The sequence below is a fragment of the Juglans regia genome, chromosome 15 (assembly GCF_001411555.2).
Source record: "Juglans regia cultivar Chandler chromosome 15, Walnut 2.0, whole genome shotgun sequence".
In the NCBI taxonomy this organism is placed as follows: Eukaryota; Viridiplantae; Streptophyta; class Magnoliopsida; order Fagales; family Juglandaceae; genus Juglans; species Juglans regia.
The window spans coordinates 4607600-4630563 of NC_049915.1; the positions used below are offsets into that span (position 1 = coordinate 4607600).

General features: G+C 34.7%; 2 protein-coding genes and 1 long non-coding RNA gene across 3 annotated transcripts; 1 reads left to right on the plus strand and 2 right to left on the minus strand.

Moving 5' to 3' along the window:
• Positions 1 to 323: 323 nt before the first annotated feature.
• On the minus strand, positions 324 to 1475 carry LOC108990351 (probable carbohydrate esterase At4g34215). The gene is made up of 2 exons (XM_018964294.1): positions 882 to 1475; positions 324 to 530 (listed from the first exon to the last, which is right to left on the minus strand). Exons 1-2 carry the CDS (start codon positions 1473 to 1475, stop codon positions 324 to 326), a joined length of 801 nt encoding a protein of 266 aa, XP_018819839.1.
• Positions 1476 to 9992: 8517 nt separating this feature from the next.
• LOC108990352 (probable carbohydrate esterase At4g34215) lies at positions 9993 to 11035 on the plus strand. The gene is made up of 2 exons (XM_018964295.1): positions 9993 to 10538; positions 10838 to 11035. Exons 1-2 carry the CDS (start codon positions 9993 to 9995, stop codon positions 11033 to 11035), a joined length of 744 nt encoding a protein of 247 aa, XP_018819840.1.
• A 5944-nt stretch (positions 11036 to 16979) lies between these two features.
• On the minus strand, positions 16980 to 18893 carry LOC118344747. The gene is made up of 3 exons (XR_004798500.1): positions 18690 to 18893; positions 17129 to 17207; positions 16980 to 17035 (listed from the first exon to the last, which is right to left on the minus strand). It is a non-coding gene; the product is annotated as an uncharacterized LOC118344747 (long non-coding RNA).
• Between the last annotated feature and the right edge of the window lie 4071 nt (positions 18894 to 22964).

Genomic DNA, 22964 nt, shown 5'->3' on the forward strand with positions numbered 1-22964 from the left:
AGCATATTAGAGTACATCATTATCATAGAAAATCAAAGCATTGACAGAGGACATCACAAACATAGAAAGAAAGAGCAATATTCATGGATATGGGACAATATTGATCACTAGTTGATTTCTCCCATTTCCCTTGATCGATCTTACGTTATTTAAGACGATACAGACACAACATGTTATTTATCTAGATTATTGGATTTCGACCATCGATCAGGTTTATTTACTGGATACCCTAAGTCTAAATCAAGTACATTACTCCCATACAAACATATGTTATTTGTTTAAATCAATGAGTTTCGACGATGAATCAAGTTTTTTTTACTGGATTAATTACTTCTAGGGCTAATGATGTATAGAAAACTATCAGCTAGCTTTTGACCAATGCGAACAGCAGAACGTGTATCCAAATGCAGATGATCTGCTATAAAGGTTGAGCCCACAGAATCAACGCTATTGAAATTACTCAGGTTTATATTCAGCTGAGCATCTCTTACAGATGTTAGGAACTCTCCTTCTCCACTAGAAATTACAACCTGCAACAAATATGTATATATATGTTTAGAATTTTTATAATGATTTGCAAAGATGCATTGTGTGTGTGTGTGTGTGTGTGTGTGTGTGTGTGTGTGTGTGTGTGTGTGTGTTTGTGTGTGTGTTTGTTGCGTGTACTCTAACTAATTTGTGAAAGGAGAAATGACTTAGCCACAAAAAGCTTCCACAAAAAGCTTTCATTAGATTGTAAAATCACTTTTATTATAAACTAGATCTAACGTATCATGATATGAAACTATGTCAGTTTATGAGTTTAAAACCATACATAAAATTAAGAAACTTTACACAAACAGATTGAACTAGGAAAGTAATAAATAAACAAAAGAAAATACCAAGTTAATAGGGAGGTAAGGAGAGTTGAGATCTTCTCGAACATCATTGAAAAACTTCTCCAGCCTTCCCTTATAGAGCGTGGCGTCTTGCTCTCCACAATCACTCTCTCCTTGATACCAAAGCAGTGCACAAATACGTCCACCACTTTGGCTTGCAGCTCTTGCCCTATCCATCAACTGATTATACAGTATTGTACCCTTTTGCCACTGTTCTATCTTTGTTCCTCCTATTGCGCAAGGGACCAAACCAATCACGCCAAAGTCTGGTCGTTCTGCCAATATTTGGTTGGAAAAGGGCATTCCTGGTCCCACCCCGCAGGTCTTCAGATTATCAATTTCCTTATGGAGAGGTTCACGAGCTATCTCCCAAGTCTTGTTTAAAGAGAGTGTGAGGATTTTGGGAGTGGGAGTGCATTGTGGAGGAACCAGTCCATCCCACTTGAGCAAGTTGGCTACAGTGTCATTATAGACACCTCCTCGACCAGCCATGTTGCTTTGTCCTGCTAAGAGGAATATGTTGTCGGGTTTGAGCTCGCCAGGCATAATAGAACCAATATGAGTAACAAGGACGAAGAAGATAACGAAGAGAAACATCCTTTTTGCTTATCTTTTAGATATTGATCAGTACATGAGCTTTGTGCAGTAATGGAATACAAGTTGGTGGCCTATATATATATATAGACATACTGGAACTCCATGCAATTTATTAGCAGCACAGGGTGTGTGATATATTTTGAGCCCTCAACTCTCTAACCAAGAAAACAACCTAACTAGCTCTCAATATAATCAGGAACTTTCAACCACCAAATTAAAGGTAAACAAATAAAAATAAAACAAAACCACCAAAATAGTTAGTATTTTTCGCTTATGATCATTTGATTTCTGATTTCAATTAATTTAGTTCGTTTTTTAGCCTCGTCTTTATAACTAAGATTTGTTTTCAGTACTTCTTGTAAATTTGATTGTTATATATATCATGAAGCCATTCTTTAAAAAAGTTATGAAAATCGGTTTCGATTGGATCAAACGCTTTGATACGAATTGTCAAAAGGCTAATTAACCAAAAAAAAAATATCACAATTAAATAATAAAATGCATGGCTGGCTCATCTCTGATTGAGCCACGTCATTGTTTTTTTTTTCTCATTTAAATTAAATGAAAGCAAATTGTAATAATAAAATTTGAAAGGTCACATTATAACCCCTCAGCTATTCTTGCCCAGCCAACATTACATACACTAAAACTGTTTATTTGTTGTCAATTATTTTTTACGAAAATGATAATTTTCTGTTAAAATGTGTCTGTTTTTATCTTAAATGATCATTCTCGTCGCAAATAATCTGTCTCAAATAATTTTTTTTTTGTAATGGTATCCTTTGTTACCACTTCATTACAATTTCATGAGAATTGTAATCGAAGAAAATCATGTTTAAAAAACTTCACAAAATTAAAGATTAAAAATTACATTATAATTATAAACTTAAATGCAACTATATAGTAATTGTTAATAACAATTAATAACTTGCGATTTGCTAATTTGTACTACCTTATCTGAACCGCCATATTCAAATATAATAATGGACAAATCCAACTAACATACACATACGAATTGAAATGATGCCACATAATACAATAGATCATAAATGCTATAAGGAAGCTTTATACCCGCGATTAAACAAAAACATATTCGAACTATTACGACGTACCAGTTCAGGTAAATTAACGTTTGAATATGAAACACTTATTTCTATAATTATTTGTATGACATCGTTTAAAGTAAATTAATGTTTGGATGTTTGTATGACATCATTCCATGTTTACTTTACATTCTTCATCGAACATATACTTGACATGATTTGAACGTTAAATTCTATGATCTTCTTAGTTTTTGTTCAAATGTTAAATTAACGACTTCTTGCTCTAGTAGCAAATTAACGGTAATCATAAGTAACCAGGTTATTAGTGTTAACCATTATGCAGTAGTTGTGCTAGACAATAGGAAGAGAACCAAGCCTGCAATCAAGTCTGCCAAAGTTGGAAAGTATGCCACCCAACATCAAGCTGAAATTACTAAAATCATGGAACCTACGGCCAATTCTCATATAGTGAAGATTTGAAGGAGAAGATTGTGAGAATTTTTCCTTTGTATTATTCTGTAAATCTTGTATTATGTTGGTTATGATCTTGTAGTTGGTTATGATCTTGTATTTAATTTTTCATTGACTACATGATGTATACAAGGATATGTAATATCTGAAATGAAGACTGAATCATTTTTCCAATTCCTCTTCTCTTTGTTTCATTCTTTCATGGTAGCAGAGCCAAACAAGGCTAACACCACATTTTTACAATGTCTGATACATCTTCCATTTCCTTCTTCCTCATCCCTAACCTTACTCAGCTAATTTTCATTAAACTCAACACCAACAACTACCTACAATGGGTTTCACAGTTCTTACCATTGATGAGTGTTAAGAGGTGGCTTGAATTCAGATGAAACAGTGCAATGTCGTATGTTCGCTCGAGCGGAGGTTCACTCAGCTCGAGCGAAATCAGGCAGAGAGCTTCGCACAAGCATTGCTTGAGATTCAGCTCGAGCGATATGAAGACAAAGAGCTTCGCTCGACATTCGCTCGACGTTTAGCTCGAGCGAATTCAGACAGAGAGCTTCGCTCAACACTCGCTCGATATTCAGCTCGAGTGAATTCAGGCAGAGAGCTTCACTCGACACTCGCTCGACATTCAGCTCGAGCGATATCCAAGTCAGAGAGCTTCGCTCGACATCGCTCATCTGTTGGCTTGAGCGAAGTGTACAAAACCAACGTTCGCTCGACACTCGCTCGAGTGTTTGCTCGAGCCAATGTTCACAGAAGTGAACATTCACAGTTTCTATAAATACCAAACGGCGCCTCCTTTTCTTTTTACACTTCAGAAATCATTTTTTGTCTTGTTTTAGTGATTTCTTGAGAGAGAAGTTAGAGAGAGATAGAGAGATAACTTCTTTGAGAAAGAAGTTTTGTATTATTCTTCTGTACTCCATCTTTGTTGATAGTGAAATCTCCGATACCGACCCCACCAGTGGACGTAGGCTCACTTTGAGCCGAACCACTTAAATCTTGGTGTTCTTTCTGTGTGATTATCATCAATTTCTTTCGTTTATTTCCGCTACTATACTTCGAGTTAGTCTTAGATATACAGTTATTTCCAACACTGAGAACACATGATCTCATTGGAATTATTAATAGGACTGAGCCTTGTCCCCCACAATTCCTTCCTTCTCAAGAAGGATCTACACCAACTCTGAATCCAGAATACATTCTCAGTAACAAGAAGGATCAATACCTTTTGCGTTGGATCAATACAACTCTGACTGAGAGTGTCCTCTCCACTATGTTTGGACTCAATACCTTATGCCAAGTTTGGATTTCCTTAAGGTATCCTCTCAGTTTGCCTCTCACTCTAGGTCTAGAGTCAATCATCTAAAGAGACAACTTCAGACCCTTAAACAGGATTCTAAGTCCTGTACTCAATATTTGCAACTAGCAAAATCTTGGCAAACCAACTTGCTGCTATTGGCAAGCTTGTGGATGATGAAGATTTAATATCATTCATCATCAGTGGATTACATCCTTCATACACCCCATTTGTCACTTCATTTTCTTTTGCAATTTAAACAGATCCAATGACCTTTGTTGGATTTCAAGCAAAGTTACTAAACCATGAAATTCTGCTTGAATCTCAAAACAAAAGCATACCACCTAAAGTTGGTTCATTTTCTCTTTTCACAAACAAAGGCCACAAAAATTTCAATCCTCAAAAGTTTAAACAGTCCACAAGTTCAAAATCTTTCCCTCCAAAGCAATCAAGTCAGCAAATTCATCTCAATTCTTCCAATCATTCTCCTTCACCAAAATCTGCATCCATATTTCAAAGCAATACTTGAGTCCCATGTCAGATTACTTGACTGTTTTCATAGGATGGATTACTCCTTTCAAGGTAGACACCCTCCCTACCAACTGGCAACAATGGTTGCTCAAACAAATGCTCAGGTTGAAGACACTGATCCTTGGTTTGGAGATAGTGGAGCAAATCAACACATTACTACTTCTTGTGAAAACCTGAGTTTCTAGTAGCCTTTCCAAGGAAATGAATCTATAGCTGTGGGAAATGGATCTAATCTCAGCATTACAAACATTGGTTTTGCTAATCTTCAAGCAATGGTGCATCTTTTAAATTACAACATATCTTACACTGTCCAAAAGCTTCTACAAATTTACTTTCAATCCAACAATTTTGCAATAACAATGCTTGTTTCTTTGTACTTACCTCTGATCATTTCTATGTTAAGGACATTGCAACAGGGAAGATTCTTCTGCAAGGAAGGAGTGAGAATGGTCTTTATCCGATCCACATGGGCAGAATTTCCAAAAACATGACTAGTCAAATAACAGCTTTACTTGGCATTAAAACATCCACTTCAGTCTAGCACAATAGATTAGGCCATCCTCATTTTGCTGTAACACAAAAAATATTGCATTGTTTCAATCTTCCAGTCAAGGATGCCATTAATAAAATGTCTTTATGTTCTTTTGCAAAGCACAAATAGCTTCCTTTTACTAATTCTACTCGCCAAAGTATTGCACCACTTGAGTTAATACATTCAGATGTTTGCACATCACCCATTCAATCAAATAGTGGCTGCAAATACTTTGTTCTCTTTGTAGATGACTATTCCAAGTTCACCTGGCTGTTTCCAATAAAAGTAAAATCTAATGTCTTTGCTTGTTTCATCAAGTTTAAGTGTCTAGTAGAAAATCTACTATCCCATAAAATAAAAACCTTGCAAGCACATTTTTTTTTGGGGGGGGGCAGGGGAGAATACACCTCTAATCAGTTATGGTTTTTCTTGAAAACTCAACAAAATGGTGTGGCAAAACGCAAGCATAGAAACATTGTGGAAACTGGTTTAGCACTCCTAGCCACTGCCGGCCATCCAAAATCCTACTGGGTTGACTCTTTTCTCATATCTGTCTATCTAATCAATAGGCTTCCCACTCCATACACTAAATTGCTGAACAAGGATCCAAATTATCTCTTTCTTTGAGTCTTTGGTTGTGCTTGTTTTCCTTTGTTAACACCTTACAACAAGCATAAATTAGACTTCTGAACAAAAAGATGCATATTCATTGGTTACAATCCAAATCAAAAAGGTTGTTGGTGCCTTGATACTTCAACCAACAAAGTCTTCATTTCCAGGCATGTGGTCTTTGATGAAATTCTTTCCCAGCTTGAGATTTAGCCATTCTCTCCTCCCAAACAAAGAAAGAATCTTCCTCAAGTAATGTTCTTCTCATTTCTCCGACATTCCAGGCTATCAGCTATATTACTCTAGCAGGCACCCAATAATGGCCATCCATGCCCCATTGTTACCAACTGAACCAAAAGCATTCAAACAAGCATCAAAATTGCCTGAGTGGGATACTGCCATGTAATTAGAGTTCACTGCTTTGCAAGAAAATTCTACATGGATCTTATGTCCAAGACCTCCCAAGCAACATGTCATAAGCTGCAAATGAGTGTTTAAAGTAAAGCAAAAGTCAGATGGATCACTAGACAGATACAAGGCTAGACTTGTTGCCCGAGGATATGAACAAAAAGATGGTATTGACTACACTGAAACATTCAGTCCAGTCATTAAACCAGCCACATTCATGTGGTTTTGGCAATTGCAGTTCATCATCAATGGCCAATAAAACAATTAGATGTCTCAAATTCCTTTTTCCATGGTCATTTAAATGAGGAAGTCTTCATGGAACAGCCACCAAGCTTTGTAGATAAACAGTTTCCAGATCATGTTTGTAAACTAAAAAGGTCTCTCTATGGCCTTAAACAAGCTCCTCGAGCTTGGTTCCACAAACTTTCTAAAGCACTCACTAATCTTGGCTTCCATGAATCACAAGTGGATCATTCACTCTTCACTTTTCACTTGAACTTCATTCATATATTTGCGCTTGTCTATATAGATGATATCATCATCATAGGAACACATTTACATCACATTGAGCAGCTTATTCAACATCTTAGCAAAAACTTTGCAATGAAGGATCTTGAGCCTCTGTCTTTCTTTCTTGGCATTCAGGTGATAAGTGACAATGATGGCATTCATTTAAGTCAAGCCAAATACATAATGGAGCTTCTCAACAAAGCCAAAATGGCTGGGGAAAAACCATATTATTCTCCAATTGTTTCAGGTTCCAAACTCTCTCAAGCTGATGATGTTCCTCTTGCTGATGGAACTAAGTATAGGCAAATTGTAGGTGCTCTACAATATTGCACATTAACAAGACTTGAAATAGCATTTTCTGTCAATCAGCTATGCCAATTTATGCATTCCCCTACCTTTACACATTGGACAACAGCTAAAAGAGTCCTTAGATGTCTTAAAGGGTCACTAAATCATGGTCTATATTTCACTCGTGGCTCACTTAGCTTGAATGTATTTTGTGATTCAGATTGGTAGGCTCCACAGATGATAGAAGATCTACAACAGGTTTTGGTATTTACTTGGGTCCATGCCTTGTATCTTGGATTGCTAAAAAAGCAGGTTGTTGTCTCAAAGTCAAGCATAGTAGCTAAATACAGATCATTGGCTCTGGTAACTACATAAATGAACTGGTTAAGGATGCTACTTCATGACTTACATGTTCCTATTTCTCAAATACCTACAGTCTGGTGTGACAATGTAGGTGCTTTAGCACTAGCATCGAATCCCATCTTTCATGCTAGAACCAAGCATATAGAAGTTGACTACCATTTCATTCGTGAGAAGGTTCTGGATAAAGACATTTCATTACAGCACATTCCCTCCATAGATCAAATTGCTGATGTGTTTACTAAAGGTTTAACTACAACTCGGTTCCTACTGTTAAGAGACAAGCTCATGGTTAGACAACTTCCCATGCACTTGAGCGGGGATGTTAACCATTATGCAGCATTTGTGCCAGACAAAAGGAAGAGAATCAAGCCTACAATCAAGTCTGCCAGAGTTGGAAAGTATGCCACCCAACATCAAGCTGAAATTGTTAAAATCATGGAACCTACCAATTCTAATATAGTGAAGATTTGAAGGAGAATATTGTAGGAATTTTTCCTTTATTGTATTATTCTATAAATCTTGTATTTATGTTGGTTATGATCTTGTATTTAATTTTTCATTGACTACATGATGTATATAAGGATATGTAATATCTTAAATGAAGAGTGAATCTTTTTTCCAATTCCTCTTCTCTTTGTTTCATTCTTTCAATTAGTATGAGAAATGATTTATGCAAATTCTAAATAGACAAGTCATGTGCAACATTTTGTTAAAACGTAGACCCCATCTTGAAAAAGTCTAAAAAATTATTATTTATTAACGGGACCCATTATTTTTACAAAGAGCTTCCACGAGACTTGTCTATTTGGGACTTGTACCTACTACTTGGGGCATTACTCAGTCAGTATAGATAACCGGTGGCCTTGACATGTATCTGATTCTCACAAAGCAGATGCTCAAACTGTGAGTGGATTGATGTAATTCCTTGTTTTGTTTTTTTCATGATGTAATTACCTACTATTTCAACTCGATTTTTTTCAATGGTAACGTAAGATGTATTGGTCGATATGGATCCGTTAGTTTTCCTACTTTGAAGGGTACTTAAGAATTTCATTCCAAGATTTATTAGTTTTGTATTAACGTCTGGACAACTTCATAGTAACCATGGGATAGACTTTCAAGCATCCCACTAGCGCCATCTCATGAGGATAAATGTTTTTTTTTATCATTCTAAATTTTGTCATTTTCAAATACATTAATAGCTAATATATCAAATTTTGAGTGGTTGTTAATTTAAGTGGTTGATATATGAAATCATTTAAAATGTGATTGATCAGTCTGCATGATCATAGATTCCATGCAACTTAGGCATAACATTTCCTGTATTCACATTAATTTTCGCCGGTAACACATTCCATGCATGAAATTTAATTCTCATGACAGTTCAAGTATTTGTCTAGCTACCAAAGGGCAGCATATATATTAGAGTACATCATAATCAAACAAAATCAAAACATTAATAGAGGACATCACAAACATAGAAAGAAAGAGCAATATTCATGGATATAGGACAATATTGATCACTAGTTGATCGATCTTATGTTGTTTAAGATGATACAGACACATCATGTTATTTATTTAGATTATTGAATTTGGACGATCGACCTGGTTTAATTACTGGATTAATTACTTCTAGTGATAAAAATTGTACAGAAAACTATCAGCTAATTTCTGACCAATGCGAACAGCAGACTTTGTATCCAATTGCAGGTGATCTACTAAAAAGGTTGATCCCATGGAATCAACACGCACGACATTCCTCAGATTTATATTCAGCTGAGCATCTCTTAAACATCTTAGGAACTTTCCTTGTATTGTAGAAATGCAAAAAATATGTATATTTTTAGACTTTTTATAATGATTCTACAAAAGTAAATACATAAACTGATGTGGTTTGATGTAACACGTTAAATAGTAAAAAGACTTTAGTATAAACTAGATCTAGAGACTATGTAGTAGAGCTTAATTTATTTTACTTGAAAGGTTTCTAGGTACTTGATTTTTTAGGAAATATTGTATTAGCTTTCTAAATATTATGGATTTTAGATTAAAAGATTACCTTATATGAGGCTCGACTATAGGAGTACTATATTTACGACAATAGCCTCAATTTAAAACTGGGTAGTAAAAATGTTGTAAAAAATATTATGTCTTAATTATTTTTCCTAAATTAAAATAAAAAATTATAAAACAAGCGAACATGCTATCTTTTTTGTGGTCGAAAACTCCTAATATTGAGTGCTAGTTTGTTTTCTTGGTTAGAGAGTTGAGGGCTAGAAACAAATCATACACTCTGTACACCACCTAAAATGGAGTTCCAAGTCATATAAATAAGTTGCAGCTTGCTTCTCTTCCATCACTGCACAACTATTACTACTGCAACATCTAAAAGACAAGAAAAAAAGATGTTTATTTCCATCATCTTCTTTGTACTTGTTACTCATGTTGGGTCTGTTATGTCCGGAGAGCTCAAACCCAAAAACATATTTCTCTTAGCAGGACAAAGCAACATGGCTGGACGTGGAGGTGTTTACAATAACACCAAAACCAACTTGCTCAAGTGGGATGGAAAGGTTCCTCCACAATGCACTCCCACTCCTAACATCCTCACACTATCTTTAAACAAGACTTGGGAGATAGCTCGTGAACCACTTCATAAGGAAATTGATAATTTGAAGACTTGCGGGGTGGGACCAGGCATGCCCTTTTCCAACCAAATATTGGCAAAATGTCCAAACTTTGAAGCGATTGGTCTGGTCCCTTGCGCAATAGGAGGAACAAAGATAGAAAAGTGGCAAAAGGATACTAATCTATACAATCAGTTGGTGGATAGAGCAAGAGCTGCGAGGCAAAGTTCTGGTGGTAATATTCGTGCACTGCTTTGGTATCAGGGAGAGAGTGATTGTGATGAGTGGGACTCTAGGCTCTATAAGGGAAGGTTGGAGAAGTTTTTCAATAATGTTCGACAGGATCTTGACTATCCTGATCTCCCCATTCTTATGGTACTTTCTTTCGTTTATTTATTGCTTAGTTTAATCAGTTTCTTTTATGCACGATTTTTTTCACAAGTATTCTTAGAAACTGACATGTCTTTATATGATACATTAAATTTAGTTTATAATAAAGTGACTTTACCAATATTTAATGTGTCACATCAAGCCATGTTAGTTTGTGAATTTACTTTTATGGGATCTCATTTTTACTAAAACATTTCTCATTTCACAAATTGGTTACAGTTCCACCAAGCATCTTTGCAAATTGATCATTATAAAAATTCTAAAAATATACATATTTTTTGCAGGTTGTAGCTTCTACTGGAGAAGGAAAGTTCCTAAGATCTGTAAGAGATGCTCAGCTAAATATAAACTTGAAGAATGTCGTGCACGTTGATTCCATGGGATCTACCTATTTAGCAGATCACCTACATTTGGATACAATGTCTGCCGTTCGCATTGGTCAGAAGCTAGCTGATAGTTTTCTAGACAACTTTTACCACTAGAAGTAATTAATCTAGTAAATAAATCTAATCGATCGTCGAAACTCATTGATTTAAATAAATAACATATGTTTGTATAGGAGTAATATACTTTGATTTAGTTATGCAAGTTTTGTGTATTCCATTTAAAAAAAAATAAGGTCCACCACCATTAAAAAGTGGAATGCGCGCGGCTTGTATGTCCTAGGACTATATGATTTAGCCTTATTTGTTTGTATTATCTTAAATAATGTAAGATCGAACAAGGGAAATGGAAGAGAATTATTAGTGACCAATGTCCTATTTCCGTTGCTCTTTCTTTCTATGTTTGTGATGTCCTTTGTTGATGTTTTTATATGGTTTGATTATGATGTACCCCTCAAATATGATGCTAGGACCTTTGGTAGCAGCAATTTTGTACAGTTATGAGAAAACATTGTCCCTATCTTGCACGAAATCTCTCAACATGCTTCTTTATTATCTTCTATATAGGATGGGAAATGACAAGTACACCAAGAAAATGTATCTATCATTTGTACTGAAGTATGTTTTTTTTTTTTTTTGTATTTTTTAAATACACAAAAAATGCTTTAAGAATATAAAAAATTTATATATAATACACTAGTCGATATCCAATTCAGTACCGACTATCGAAGTAGCACTCCCTATATGCAAAATCTTTTGGTTGCACATCAACTCTTGTGTTACGAGTTTTTATTATTGATTGTATAACTCTTAATTATACAAGCTTATGAAGCATGTTTTAAATGATTTCATAAGTCAACCACTTAATTAACTGTCTCAAAATATTAAGTTATATTAGCCGATGTGTTTGGAAATTACAAAATTCAAGATGAAAAACATTTATCCTGGTGTCCCTCTAATAAGATTATGCTTGATAGTATCATGTGGTTACTTCAAAGTATATATTTATTTTTCAATATATTCATCATATATATTTTACATAACTATAACTTATATAGTTAGTTAAATTCAATTATAGTATGAGTTAATTATTATAAAATAATATACTTATACTATAAAGTAAATAGACGAATGCCTCGTTTGGTTACACATATGAGATGAGATAAAAGTTAAAAGTTGAATAAAATATTGTTAAAATCTTATTTCTTAATATTATTTTTGTTTTAAGATTTGAAAAAGTTGAATTGTTTATAATATTTTGTGTGGAGATTTGAAGTTGTATTGATTATAAGAGATGAGATGAGATATGTAACTAAACGAGGCCTAAATTGACTAATAATAGTTCAGTATATGATATATGTGAACATCATACTATTAGTCTATTACTACCAAGTACCTTGTAACACTCATGTATAATAGCATGTAATGCTAATGTATAAAGACTAATATATAATAACATGTAATGTTAATGTATAATAATATTTAATACTAATGTGTCAACACTAATCTATAAACTTATAATGACATGTAATACTTATGTATAATAACACTAGTATAATAACATATAATGTTAAGTCTAGTATATAATTAAATTAGAAATGAGTTAGAAACTAATATAATAATAATAACATATAATGTTAAGTCTAGTATATAATTAACTAAAATAGGAATAAGTTAGATATTAGTATAGTAAAAGTATAATGAGTCTATAAACTATAAATACTAACAATTGTATATAAACCCTATGGTACAAGTCTATTTATAATAATGTATAATAACACTGTAGACATATAGACTTATAGTTCATGTAATACCAATGTCTAATAACACTAGTATAATAAATTCTATTTAAATTTTAAACAATACACTACAAGTGGATTTAAATAGTAATTTTTATTAGTCAATACTAAAAATTAAATTGAGTGATGAAAAATATTAGAAAACCATAAATAGAATGGTAACATATATATATATTTTAATGAAGAGCGGGAAGTCACAAATCCAATACTGACCCCCTCCCAAATTTATTCATAAAGCCCTCACTTATGGCGGAAGAATACCGTAAAAACAATCAAGGCCAATGAGAGAAAAAATCCAACAACACCACAACCAAGAAAACAAACTAAACAAGCCTATATATCAAAATAAGGTAACCAAAACCACAAAAAACAGGCTACTAACACCTTAAAGAGGGAAGGCCGGAGAAGTCCAACCGGAGCAATCCTCTAAGAATCCGAGGCATGTTATAGCTATTAGAGTAAACCAATTCTACGCCTGAGGCACCCTTATTGGCTAACCAATTTGCACCTTATTACCTTCACGAAACACATACTGGAAACGGCAATTGAAAGTACGAGTCAAACGAACAAACTCTTCCCAAAAATCTTCCAGGTACCAAACACCACATCACCCCTATTCCACCAAGAAACAACAACCATCGAATCAATCTCTACCATCACATTTGAATTATTTAATGATTTGCAAAGCCTCAAACCTTTAAGGAGTGCCAGGAGTTTTGCTCTATTGTTAGATCCAAAACCAATAGGATAGGCAAAAACCTGGACAAGCCAACCTAAATCATTACGAATAACACCACCAGTGCCACAAGAGCCCAGGATACCAAGACTACTACCATCCGTGCTCAACTTGCACCACCTCGGTGGCAGCTTAAGCCACTTTACCACTTTGCAACAGTTAGCTTTTGGTGCAACCGGTTTAATCCATAGGGCCTCTAGGATCATGCCATCCCGGCAGGGCAACCTATTGGGGTTCTTAGCCGCATGACAAAGGGAGCCTATCCACACACAAATAGAATGAACAACAGCTTCATCAGTTTCCAAATTACCTTCCATTCGAGCAAGGTATCTTCTCCTCCAAAGACACCAAGTAACAATGATGAGCATGATACCGATTAAAAAACCCACCTGGGAGGAAGAGCTAGCACGCCTGAGCCAAGTCACAGAATTAAATTTCTACCAAGAGGAATACCGAAAAGGTTGCCAAAAATGGACCATACTTTTTGAGGAAATAGAATGGTAACATATAGTTAGACAATCACTACAAGAAAATCGGTTTTTCCCGACGTTTGAAATTCGCTGCAATAGGTGCTTAAATCGCCTCATATGACTATTCCCAGCAATTTATAAATCACTGTCAATCCGTTGTATTTGTTTATTCACTTCTGTTTTACCCCAGCAAATACCAAAAATTGCCGCAAATAATTACTTTTTTTTGCCTTTTTTTCTTCTCCGCAAATACCGAATAAAATGCAAATGGCCATTTGGTTTGCATATTAAATTGTTGGAAAAAAAACTATTTGTGGCTATTATAATCACCGCAAATGGCACAATAATCGTCGCGAATGGGGAGACCTATTCCAACGATGAAATTAATTCGTTGGAAAAATTCTAGCCGTCGATTACATAATCGCTGTAGATAGTCAAATAATTGCCGCAATTGAAAATAACTATTCCGACGGTGTACTTAAATCATCGCAATTGTATTCATTACCAACATACACCAATCGCCAGAAAAGTTCTATACCAACGATTTTATCCATCATTGGGAAAAGTTTCAAAGGTCCAAACTGAATTTTTGCGGCGACGGTTTTTCGCCGCAATAGAGATATTTCCGACGAAATATAATCGCCGCAAATAAACTTGCAAATTGGATATAAGTGTTTCCATAGAACTAAAATTGTTGCAATAACTTTTTTCCAGAAACCAAAATCATTTTGCAACGAATGCGATTTCGCCGCAAATATGCTTTGAACAATTTTTTTTTTTTTTTCTGTCTACGCTGTTAGCGTTAAGGTACATTTTTCCTTAATGGTCAATAATTGGAAGGCAAATGTAGTGTGATTAAGAAGAAACCTACCTTTAACAAGTTTAATAATTTATAACAAATCTACCTTTAATTTAAAGTTATAACATATTCACAAAACACTATTTTTCCATAGGGTCAAATTCACCTACATTTTCATTACACTATATTAGCAAGGGAAACCATCAAGGGACATGATTATTATACCCAACAACTTGCATGGACATGATTTATTAGATTGTAAATCGGAAACATCAAGCATTAACATCATTAACCTATCAAAATTCAACTCTTAAATGACAACTAATTAATATTCCCATCAACAAATATTAAAGGCACCATTTGCATCTAATTCAAATATTTAAGTGCATCAATTCATCCAAACTCATATATATTTATGCACTTGGGTGGTGCATTATACTCATATCAAGTACAAACTGAGCTACTAATTACATAAGCCACACATCACTATTATTGCAGATTTTGAGGAGTTTAATATCACTAAAATAACATGTATGTTCCGCACCTCAATTTAAGTATAATGGTAGAGGACTATAACAATATGCAACTGGCCAGGGGTGGGTGGAACATCTTCATACAATACTACAACCAACCCTTAAGGATACATGTGGCAATCATCAGCCTGACATTTGGAGGTAATTAAATGCATCAGTCCACAACAAGCAATAAAATTAATGGGGTAGATTTGTCATAAAAGGTATATATGACCAGCAATGAACTAGTATAATTGCCAATACACCAGGTCTGAACATTAAAAAATGGAAAAAAGAAAATCCATTATTCAATTGTTAGAAACATTATTGTGAGGATGATATAAAGACATTTTTGGTAAGGAGATTTCTTCACAGCCAACAAATTATCAACAGAACATGACTAGTAAATACTCAAGAAAGCATCAGCATGAAGGTCTTTATCAGTGGGATTTATAAGATGTAGAGTGATTCACCATGATTGTCGTCGAACAGGAAGCTACGGATAATTAACATATATACACACTATTGAGTGAGGATCTATAACTATCAACCTTTAGATCAGATCTTATTTTTTAAAACAATAAATTCAAGCGTTAGGAGAATGCCACATCAAGCATTTTCCCTATGTTAAAAATATGAGGTTCTAAAAATGCTATTTATTTATTTGATGTAATACGTGATCCTTCCTCCTAACTGAATTTTCTTACCTCCTCATGAAGATCTACTAGATTATGAAGTTGCTGCACCAACTTGTTAATTGATTCATCTGTTCCAAGAACAACAGTTGTAATAAGATTGAGCCCCTCAACTCCGGCATTTCCAACAGCTAAACTCTAATAAAATGAAATAAAGAAAGTAGGTAAGCAGATTTGAATTATCCAAGATGGAAAACATTACTCTTTTCTTTCCACACAACTAAGGATGTTGAGTAAGATGCCAAATATTATCTCTTATGAGTGTCTGACTAGAACTTATCCCCCTTTCTTCATGTCAGATGGTACATGAATCGAATTACCCATGGCAATCAAGATTCCTTAGAAATCAATAGCTTAAAGCAACTAAAGAAACATTTAGATGTTAGCCATAAAATGACTTAAATAGATAGCAATTTGATAGTTGACATCACCTCTGCAGGGATGCCAACTATCTCAATAGCATTCAGATGTCAGCTATACTATTAGGGGTGTTCATCCGGATCCGGATCCGGATATCCGGCCATAACCGGATCCGGATCCGGATGCTAAAATCCGGGCGGTTATCCGCCCGGATTAATCCGGATTTAATCCGGGCGGATAACCGGATTGAATCCGGATATCCGGATTGTAACCGGATATCCGGATTCAATCCGGATCCGGATTATAACCAAATCCGGTTATAATCCAGGTTATAACCGGATTAAATCCGGCTTTAATTTTTTTTAAAAAAAAAAAGGACTTTAAAACTTAAAAAAATGTTTTTATAGCACTTAGTTTCTTTTTTTAAATTCTGATAATAAATTAACAAACAAAATAAATAAAAAAGCAAAATAAATAAAAATGTAAAATAAATAATATTGTTGTTACATCACAATGCAAGACGTAAATTTACAAAAAACAAAAGAAATAATAATACATCACAACTAATTAAACTAAAACATAAATTTACAAAGAACAAAAGAAATAAATTTACAAAGATCAACTAATTAAACAAAGAACCGAATGGAGCACCCCATATCTCTGCAGCCGTGGGCAATACTTCACATATTTTGGGTACTCAGCTTTGCATAATTTTGAAAGGTGTTTGCCTGAGATCAATATACACAAATAAACAACATTATCTTACTTTGCTCTCTTATTTTGGGTAGATTTCTAGAGATTTGTTTACTTTGTAGCCTTACCTGTGCTTACACCAAGATTTGCAGCCAGGGATTGGATTATGAGTGCAAACACCAATCCAATGAGCACCACCCAGAGTAGCTGAACAATATACATGACCAAATAGCACAACCATGAATTGATCAATTTTTTTTATAAGCCAAAGTAAATGGATCAATTTTCAAATAAAACAACTAATCCAGAAGAAAAAGTAAAAAAAAAAGTCATGCCTAGCGTGCCATACTGTCAAGTGTAAGATGAGATCAAGCATTGAGCGTGTCTTCATTAGCTACCAGTAGACAAGGAATCTCATGCTAACAGTTAATAATCAAAGTTTTTAAGATGAGATCAGATTTGGTGATACTCTTGTTCTGACAGATTGAACCAGAAATACAAAGGATAACTGAACTAAAACTAATCATTTAATTACTTTTCAGCCAAGACTTGTGTAGAGAATGATTAGATAAAAGTTGAAAAATCCTAGAAGGATAACTGAACTAAAACTAAAACTATAAAACACACACCCAACTGAAAATAATTTGATCTGCTGATTTCCAAGGCCAAATGATACTATTTGAGTGGTAAAACTATACAGAGCCACAACAACTTGTCTCCCCAACATGTATTCACAGATTGCTTGCCACAACAACTTGTCTCCCCAACATGTATTCACCACTATGTATTTACCTCATTTACAGAAACTGAATTTTTTCAAATTAAAAAATTTATATAAATCTAAACTCGTGCATTCTTAACAACGAAATATTCTTATTTAGATTATTATAAATCTTTTGGATTCACTTGATGTAATCATACCTAAAATCATAACTAGGTTCATCAATCCTTACGAGAAAGAACATCTATAAATTTGTGGTTGGAAAGTAGCCTCAATGTACTCTTACGGCCAGTCGATCTGCATCAAACCTTGAAACTAAGCGTACGTCGATCTGTTCATAAGCTAAAGAGAATCATGTATGGTTTTTGTACTCCAATGGTATGCTACTGAGAAACATTTCTATCGTAGTTTTTTAGTACTTCTGCTATTGTTTTTGAGTAAAGAATGCAGAGACATTTTTGTTTTCCATCTTCTTCTCACAAAGAAGTGTTCCTTGTTGAAACTGTAAAACCCAACAATCAAATTTTTTTTACACTCAACCATACAATCAAATTCAGCACTCAACCGGGTTATCCACCCATACAAAAATCCTTTTTTTTTACAATCAACCCATACAAAAACCCATACAAAAATACAATCAAATTCAGCACTCAACCGGGTTATCCACCCATACAAAAATCCATTTTTTTTACAATCAACCCATACAAAAATCCATACAAAAATACAATCAAATTTTTTTTACAGTCAACCCATACAAAAACCCAGTACTGGTACTCAATACAAAACTCAGGGTACTATAATAACACTCACGAAACACAAGGTGCTCATGATATAACCCAATGTACACAACCAATAATCTACAGTAACAATTTGGATAACAATAATTTCCATCAATCTTCTGCTAAAACTTAGAAGAACAAGTGATTAAAACTTACATGTGAAAAACAGAGCAAATGAAAAAAAAATACCTTAAGCACTTCGAAATTTCTGTTTCCGTGTCTCGGTGAGGTCGAAAGACGAGACAACAAACCCTAACTATTCGAGAGAGACCGAGAGAGAAGGCGGATTCGAGACCGAGAGAGACCGAGAGAGACGACGGATTGAAGACGAGGTAGATTCGAGACTGAGAGTGACGACGGAACACGATTAGGTATTCGGATTCGAGAACAAACCCTAGACAATGAGACAGCGCGAGACTGAAGACTCAAAGGGCGGATTTTTTTCTTTTTAAATGACCCGGTTACGGATAACCGGGTCACATGACCAGATCCGTAACCGGATCCAGAGTTTTTTGAACCGCCCGGGTGTAATCCGGGCGGATAACCGCCCGAATCACCCTGATTTCCGGGTTTCGGACCGGATCTGGAAAAAATCCGGTCTGGTTCAACACCCTTATATACTATTGTGTTTAAGTTTTTGGTAAGAAGTTATCCAAAATGAAATATCCATTTTGAATACTGCATTGCCTTCAATTGACAATTATGTACCTCTGAAGCCACTTTATAACCCTCTATTTACCACTTTCCAAACTTCCCAGTAACACAACAACCCTTCAATCTCTTGGGTGATAGAACAAGTGTAAGAGATTCATATCTCATTGTCATTCTGCCCGGTGGTGCAGTTGGTGTTTGTTAATGTTAGAAATACTAGATCAAAGTACACAGCGGAAGCGATATTACCTCATCGTAAATATCTAGAATCTAGTGTGGTTGTTCCACGGATTCTTCGTCGTCGTTTTCGTTTATCTGAAGTCTCCTGTATCGATGGTAGAGTTTGCTACATGGTAATATCAGAGCAACACTCACATGTTCCACAGCCTAGATGCCATGAGACAACTATTTGAGAGAGAAAACTCCTTTTTCAAAGTATATCATCCAAAAAGGGGGAGGGACTATGTAAATAGCCCCTCTAAACATAACCCCCAGCTGGCCCTTAATGGCCAGCCCTCAAGCCTCATGAAGTGGTTTAAAAACCACTTCATAACCTCTAAGAGAAGGTGAAGGGGTGCCCCACTATAGGTGCCCCATTCTTACAGTTAATGAATTGGAGTTACATGTTATAAAGGTTCATTTGTTAGACTGTCTTAATACGTGTTCTTTGTCTAAATGTTCTAGATGTTCACTATTATAAATGTTAGAATTCGAGTTCACTATTATAAATGTTCTAGATTAAACAAGATTAATTTGTAAATGTGGCAATCAATTATATGTGTGAACTCTGTAAGTTGATAGCCTACAATGTGAAATTAAAGAATAGTTAACAAAATCACTTGCCAATAAATGCCCACTTCAGGAAGTGCTCGAGAAATAAACACTTACATTTACTAAGAAGAAAGAAAAGACAAGGAAATGACAATGACACAAAGGATATGAACAACAACAACCATTTTATTCAATACGAAATAAACTTCAAGCAATAAAATCATTCCCCACTAGAGTTTGATATCACAAATTCAATAAACTTGTTCAAGCCACATATTTCTAATTTGAAGAAAAATAACATCCAACCTAATGTCATCCGATATCTCCTATCAAGTTACATATGATATGAAATCATCACTTATTTCAAAAATCTAAACTGATAAAAAGAGTTAGATTGAATTATTTATATTTTTCTTAACAATATCAATTTATAATTTCACTTTTACAAAATCTCTAAATAGACTAAGCATTTCTCTATTCTAAACATGATGCAGCAGTACTCCATTGCAACTCATGCACTACTAATTTATAATTTGTTAGCAGTATGAGACTATGAGTACGACTCCTACTAATTAACTTGAAACTTAATGATTAGCAGTACAGTTGATGGAGTCATATATATGACACATCTTGCATGCATTGAGATTTTTTTTTTTTTGTAATGTTGTTTGATCTTTTTTTTTTATTATTCCAGAACCTATATTGGCTAGTTTTTCATGATTACAATCAAGTCTTTTTACTCCTCACACAGTCGCAACACTAATCTATGGCTATATTTGTTACACAACTTATAATGTTTTAAAGTCACATTAGCGGAATAACATTAAAATAAAACAAACGTAGCTAGATATCACTGAATCTATAACAACCCAGATGGAAAAAGTAATATAGGAGAAAAATAAAAATAGCCACCTGATAGATCAACCAAAAGTGCACGAGTTGATAGAAAAAGTAGCATATTCCATGTTGATTGGCTATGCCTGCTTTCTACCATCAATAAAGTTATTCTTTACCGATACAAAAAATTATATGCTGCTTGAATTCAATCTCATCATATTAGATGGAGATTGGGGGAAATCGTTGGAAATGAAAATCTCACACTTGAATTCAGTTATATAACTAGTTTCCTCAGTTAAAATGATGGTAAAATTGATAGTTTTCAGTAACTGTGTGAACAATGGGATTATATGCAATCTGTTGCGGTCAAGATAATGTTGCCAGATCTTATAAACATCAAAGCAGCTTGCAGTAAAGGAATTTAAAGAGATCCCATAACGTAGAATGAGATAATAGAAGATGATTTTAATACTGGATTATAAATATGACTTGAGGCTTTATTGAAACTTGAAAGACACAATAATTGTACTTATTTAGATCACCAAATATCAGATCAGTAATGCCAAGCGCAAGAAGTACTCTTCTTCCATTTTCTCGGCAACCAAGTCATCGATGTAACTGAATGAAGGCAACATATTTGCAAAGTCAAAGAAGCATAAAGGAATTCATAGATCAGAGAGATCGGATCAAGACCTTATTTGCTAGCTGCATCGTCGATCTCGAACGTAACTCCTCTTCTTCACTATACAACCTCACGAAACTGATGGAATGTGAGATTGAATAAAAAATCATTATCACTAAAGATATTAAGAAAAAATGGAAACTTGAAGAAAATAGAACACAAAAGTAAGTTAGATGAAGATATGGAGAGATTTATTACTAGGAGCTACAAATTGATACAAGAAGCATGGAATCCCGCTGTGTAAATCAATTAGGTTGGGCGACCAACCTAACTTCATGTCAGTTGTTGTTCCTATATAACAAGCAGTAAGGCCAGTTAAACATGACAATGCCAAAAAATAGCTATAATAAAGTGAGAAAATTATTCTTCAAATAAGAAGTTTACACTGACATCGAACTTTACTCCTTACTTTTGCCACAATCATATTTGCCTCCTATTTGTCAACAAATGGGACAGGGACACTAGATAACCATAAAACATTATCCGTAGATGTCATCTACAGATATGCTCGAAAGCACAAAAATAAAAAACCTGCCCAGTTAACTCTTGTGTGTAGACATAGGTCCCTTTATATATATGGATATATAATAATAATATATATATTGCCCAATTAATATCTTGACTAACAAAAACCATCCAAAATAATCAAAACATACTTCCCCATTACTTTGCGAGGGAACCAGTTCACTCAGTCTCTCGAAAAGACTTAGTGAACTACGGCATGTTGGCAAAGAAAGTTTGAAGCATCTTGTCCATCTCGTTCTGTCTCTCCCTAAGCACGTCCATCTCATTTTGTCTCTCCCTAAGCACCCATATCTCTCCCCTCATCTCATCAAGCTGACTCTTGTAGTTGTCAGCATCTTACTTATGTTTTTCAATTAATGTTAGGTACTCTTTCTCCCTATCTCGGTCACGTTGTCTAGAGGACTCAGGGATGACTATCTCCGCTAGTCCTCTAGCATATCCTAGTCTATGGCCAAGGACCTCCCGAAAGACAGCCGTTGCTGCCTCATTAGTATGTCGCTCTGGTTCTCGGCCATCCATCTTACAAACCATCTCGTTCTACACATGGACAAAATATCTGATTATATACCATGGCATGTTATTACATTCGAAAAGTAACATAGATCAGTTGGGACTGTAAATGTACTACTCACGTAAGTATCTTCTTTGCAGTTGTGACAAGTTTTCCATTCTTCTTAGACCATCTGGTCTCTTTGTAGGACTCAACCACATTTGTCTTTTCAGCTCACTATATGTGTGCGCAAATGTGAAAAAGAAGATAGTTGTGTCAGAAAAACATTATTGTGGTGGACATGTTCATTTTAATTGCTAAAGCTAGAGTAACCCATCATAAACTAGTGTCGTACGAACAGTCAATTGGATATGAGAAAAATCAGTGAAATAAAAGGAGAGCAAGCTCGGCTAACAAACAATATAACTTGAATGTTATATTTATATCTTCTTCATAAGGCTATGCTTCCAAGATCATATACCAGTGTGACAGACTTAAGTTTGGATAA

Coding starts and splice junctions, on each gene's coding strand:
- LOC108990351 (XM_018964294.1), bottom strand. CDS start 1,475: ATGTTTCTCTTCGTTATCTTCTTCGTCCTTGTTACTCATATTGGTTCT. Junction 531..881: donor CTTACCTCCCTATTAACTTG/GTATTTTCTTTT, acceptor TATTTGTTGCAG/GTTGTAATTTCTAGTGGAGA.
- LOC108990352 (XM_018964295.1), top strand. CDS start 9,993: ATGTCCGGAGAGCTCAAACCCAAAAACATATTTCTCTTAGCAGGACAA. Junction 10,539..10,837: donor CTGATCTCCCCATTCTTATG/GTACTTTCTTTC, acceptor TATTTTTTGCAG/GTTGTAGCTTCTACTGGAGA.